Genomic DNA, 4982 nt, shown 5'->3' with positions numbered 1-4982 from the left:
TTGCACAAAATTGACGTAACCGAAAACGAATTCGCACTATATTTCTAGCCTGAGATTTGATTCTGTTTATGCAAAAACAAGGCATGAATAGCTTCAGAATAAATAGATATTTAATTACCAACCAATTAGGAATGATTACTATAACACGCATAAATTAACGTGTTACGACATTATTTTTGTTGCAATAGAACATCGAGTGCCTTGAAACAACGTCGCATAGATTTGGCGCATTTACAGACAGTTCTTCATAGGTGGCGTCTGAAAGGGTTAAATGGGTTCTCAACTTTTGTTTGTCTCTCCATAGGGCGTAGACATATTGATCTACGAGCATGTCGTCACCAAACGATCGAGTGAATTGAGAACAGTAGAGTAAAGGCACCGAGTAGATACAATGGTTTCGTTTACTCTACAACGTAATCGTTTCCGATACAGTTAACGCTGTTTCGGTTGGCAGGCACTTAAGGACAGCGGCGGTCCTTCTTATTCTGCATGCATGCGTGTCTGTGTTCATGCTATGTAAAGGATAAGGCGCAAGTAAGTGCGACTTGTTTATTTAACACTCGATAACGCGCCGTGCGTTCTCGTGGGGCGCGCCACCGACTGAAGCGTGTCATCACGTTTCTTGGAACTGCTATCCCTTGACGTTACCGGACTTGAGGTCTACCTCGTATCGGACGCTGTTGAACAGTATAGTAAGCTTGCTGCCCACCTTCTTTACTTGCACGTCGAAAGCTTTGAGTTGTTCTATGACTTTATTAATTCCCTCTTTCCCAAGGCTGCGGACCTCTTTCACGAGTCGCATCAGATCCTTCGGCACGTGGTAAGGGGTATTGTCATACACCACCACTATTCTTATCTCTATACCGAGCTTGATTATCTGCGCCCCCTTCTGGATCGAGCGCATCGCACCGTCGTCGTCGTTGATAAGCATGAAGCCGGCCGCCTTCAGCGCCTTCAAGAAGGTGACACCGATTGTCTTATCGCTCTGCTTGGAATGCACGAACTCGACCATTTTTCTCGTGTCCCTCGGCAGCATGAACTTCTGACCCAGAATCACCACGGCGGTGAGTGGCTCCGACTTGACCTTGAACTGTTTGCCGTTGAAGGAGACGGCGACGACGATATCGTTCGAATCTCGCACTGGAAGAACTCCATAGCGGGTGTACAAAATGGACAGGATCTTGCTGGGCATGCCTTTCATTTCGAGTACGGTGACCAGCTTGGCGAGGTCGCGCGGTATTAAATAAATTTGGTTGTCCAGCTTAAAGCGCAGGTCGATGGAAACCGGGAACGGAATTTTCACTTTGTCGATGGTGATGCCGAGGATGACACCCGTTTTTTCGTCCACATTAATCGGGATGCCCTTTTCCTGCAAAGCCGCGAGCAGCGAGCCCACGCTGAAGCCCTTTGGTTTCTGAAATATCTTCTCGAGGTCCGCCGGAATGTCATATTGCGTATTTTCGATAGTAATGCTTACACCGCGCCCTGTGTACACGTCGTATTTTTTATCAGTGTATACCGCCTGGGAGACGCCCGGTCCGGTTTTGAAGAATTTCACGCCAAAAGCTTCTAGCACCATTTGGAGTTCGAAGAACTTCGTCGGATTGTGCTTGACAGCGATGAGGAGCAAGCTGATATCCTTCGGCAAATCAAACCTCCTGCTACCAATTAAAATGGTCGTGGTTATGGCGCGCGGAAAGCGGTACATGACACTGAACATACTGAAGCCAGTAATCCTTCCCGTACCGTCGACGGGGAATGAGGCTCCAAGTTGTGTAAGAAACGTCGCTACTATGCTGAACTGATCCATGTGCTGGGATAGGTAAACGGCGAGCTTCTGTGAGTCTCTCGGTAAGTTGAAGTGCCTATTGTTGATAGTGTAAGCGTAGTTCACCACAAATTGCCTCGGAAGCATTATAACGTGCGTTCCGTACATGACCTGAGTGATCGGAGCAGTGAGGCTGGGAAAGGTTATTCCGAGCTGCAGAAGCATGCGGTAAATGACGGCGAAGTAGTTGGGCTGGCTGAGCATGTATCCGAGCATTATGAGAACCTTGGGGTCGACGCCGCTTCCAGCTTCGATTGTATTCTTAGGGTCGGTTGGGTTGGGCATGCTTGTAGCCGGGGCAGTGCTGACCGTGGCAGGCTTTATCGTTGTGGTCTGTGCGATTGTCCTCTTAGTTGTGGCCCTCGTTTTCATCGTCGTTTTCTTGGTGGTAGGCTTCGGTGTAGTCCTTTTGAGCAGCTTCCTAGTCGTGGTGCGTTTTGTTCGTTTGGTCGTTGGCTTCGGGGTGGTCTTCTTGGTAATCTTCGTTGTTTTCAACACTTTCTTAGTGGTAGGCTTCGGAGTAGTCCTTTTGGTGTGCTTCGTCGTGACGGTCCGTTTTGTTCGTTTGGTCGTTGGTTTCGGGGTGGTCTTCTTTGTAATCTTCGTTGTTTTCAACACTTTCTTAGTGGTAGGCTTCGGAGTAGTCTTTTTGGTCTGCTTCGTCGCGATGGTCCGTTTTGTTGGTTTGGTCTTTGGTTTCGGGGTGGTCTTCTTTGTAATCTTCGTTGTTTTCACCACTTTCTTGGTGGTAGGCTTCGGGGTAGTCCTCTTAGTGCCCTTTGGCGTCGCTGTGGGCTTGACGTAGTTATGGGGCCCTCGGGATTCCGTTTTCTTTTTCTGGTTCTTCGCTTCGCCCAGAAGAATCTTTATCAAGAACGGCACCAAATCCGGGTACTTTTTCACCATGACTCTTATCATCATCTGCAGAGATGCGGGCACCTCCACCTTAGTGTTGGCTATTGTTATTACCACGAGCTTTTCCCAGGGAACCTTACTGATCTCGTTCCTGACGCGATTCAGCTCAACCGCCTTGCCTCCGTCCATCGAAATGAAAGACCCGTTTTGCATAAATATAGTGACGCTGGCCGAGCAGTGTGCAGGACAAGGCACCACGTTGCTGCACAAGCCTGTCTTAGTCATTGCCAACAGCACCAGCAGTGCGACGGCCGGGTATGCCATGAACGAGCGCATCGTCTTCCGCGGTCACAGGGTGCCGGAAAGGGTCGTGAAGGACTTGTGGCTCTGGTTGTCCTTGTCCTCTCGTTCTTTTCTTCCTTCCTTCTCGGTCTCCGGCTTGGCCTCAGCGTTTCCTGCACCCGTTCGTCGAATGCGCATCAGTAAATGGACACTAAAGTGAAGCAGCAAATAACACTATCATTACGTTTATTAATGATAGTTTATTGACCATTTTTTGCACATGTACATAAAACAGGCCTGCCGAAACCTCATGAAGCTCGTAGCACCTGCCAGGCAGGCGAAGTCATGCCAAGTATGCAAATGCATGCTCCTTTCAGTGAAGCAGCGAAAGAAAGCAGGTTTGATATTAACCACGTTCGAAAATTACAAAATGCCACACATCAAATAGAATGAAAGGAACGCGGTCGGTTGAATCACAGGAAGGGCTTATGGACCAGTCAGTGTAATGTTCATTAGACCGACGCACGCGACTGAAACAAGGGATACAGTTCACCGAATGGATCGTATAGCTGTTACGATACGGACACGAGCCTTCCGTACGTGCTGTCTTCTAAAGCAAATAACACTGCTGATGAACGATCAATGTACTGTAGAGTAAGCAAAACAACTGTTGCTAATAAGTAATAAATTCAATATAACTCACTAAAACAAAGTGTCATGTGTCTATTGGATCGATTATCAGCGGCAGTTATTCTTAGGTTAGCCTATATATCCTTGATGTAAGAAAAACAGTTGGCATCTAGTTAAAGGTAAAAAATTATGTTGAAACATAATTTCTGCTAGTTTTCTTGCCCCATTCTGTAGGCGATTATTATTTAAGTCCGAACGCTGTGAATATTTTAGACAGGCAAGATGTCGCAAGACGTATCACGACCCGAACAGTCGGTGCATAAATCTCGCAAAGTTGTCGCCGTTCGTCTTTTTTTTCATTCAGGTTTCCTTCTTATGCCTTATAGAAATTGTGTGTTCAATGTTGCAAAGGCGTAATCTGCCCTTGTGTCGTTATATTTTTCCCGAAACTGTCCCTTTAATGGTGTTAAGGCGACGACGATCACTGAGTCCGCTCACCTTCTGCCACACAGTTTGATGCCTAGGCGTGTCGCACCGCGAAAGCTCATTTCACTCATATTTTTTCAAATTTCTTCTGCTGGTTTCGTTGACCTTTTAACTTTGCCTATTTCTTGCATACCTGTCAAAAGCATGAAATAGATCATCTTATCCATGTACTTGCTCTACGAGCAACCTTCCTCGGCAGAATGAACAAGCCCGAATTGTCACAGCTGGTTTATCTGGCTGCTTATCCAACCACTTATCTCTCTCTCTCTCTTTCTATCCCATAATTTTTTACCACGGAGTTGAGAGAACCCCTGAGATATTGTGTCACCGTAATGAACCGTAACCACGGAGAAAAGCTGCTGGTCTTACGCAAGACTGTCACAAATGCTCCACGCGCAGCAGTACATGGATAAATCAAGTAGCAGACACATAGAATGGCCTATACTGTGAAAGCTCGCTAATTCGGATTTCACGGGACCGGAAAAAAATGTCCGAATTAACCGAATGCCGAATTATCGAAAATATCAGGGGAACAATAAACAAGTGTCTATTACATCAATGCATTTTCATTTTCTTGACGAATGCATAAATGCAGTACTTATTTTGCATAAGAGCAGCGTAAAAGCCGTAACTTTCGTCATTCGCGACTTCGATCACAATGCCACGGCGGCTCAAGACACCCGTGTCTTAAGTCGAAATGTCATTTCAGCCCATCCCTTACTTTGTACCGCCACCACCAGCACCACCACGCGGACGTGATGATAACTTTTTTGGCGGAAATCTTGCCAACAACTCATCGTTCGTCCATAACAGTGTAGCAAGCAGGGGCATAGACAGAAATTTTTTTCGGGGTGGGGGGTGGGTGGGGGGGGGTTCAACCATACTTTATGTATGTTCCTGC

The 4982-nt window shown here is 46.7% G+C and overlaps 1 protein-coding gene across 1 annotated transcript; it reads right to left on the bottom strand.

The window, feature by feature from the left end:
* Nucleotides 1-616: 616 nt before the first annotated feature.
* On the bottom strand, nt 617-3034 carry LOC119383151 (uncharacterized). The gene has a single exon (XM_037651168.2). The coding sequence runs from the start codon at nt 3017-3019 to the stop codon at nt 632-634; it is 2388 nt and encodes a 795-aa protein (XP_037507096.1). The 5' UTR covers nt 3020-3034; the 3' UTR covers nt 617-631.
* Nucleotides 3035-4982: the final 1948 nt, after the last annotated feature.

Source organism: Rhipicephalus sanguineus, chromosome 2, assembly GCF_013339695.2.
Source record: "Rhipicephalus sanguineus isolate Rsan-2018 chromosome 2, BIME_Rsan_1.4, whole genome shotgun sequence".
Lineage (NCBI taxonomy): Eukaryota > Metazoa > Arthropoda > Arachnida > Ixodida > Ixodidae > Rhipicephalus > Rhipicephalus sanguineus.
The sequence above is the reverse complement of the archived record's forward strand: the minus strand, read 5'-3'. Positions and strand labels throughout refer to the sequence as shown.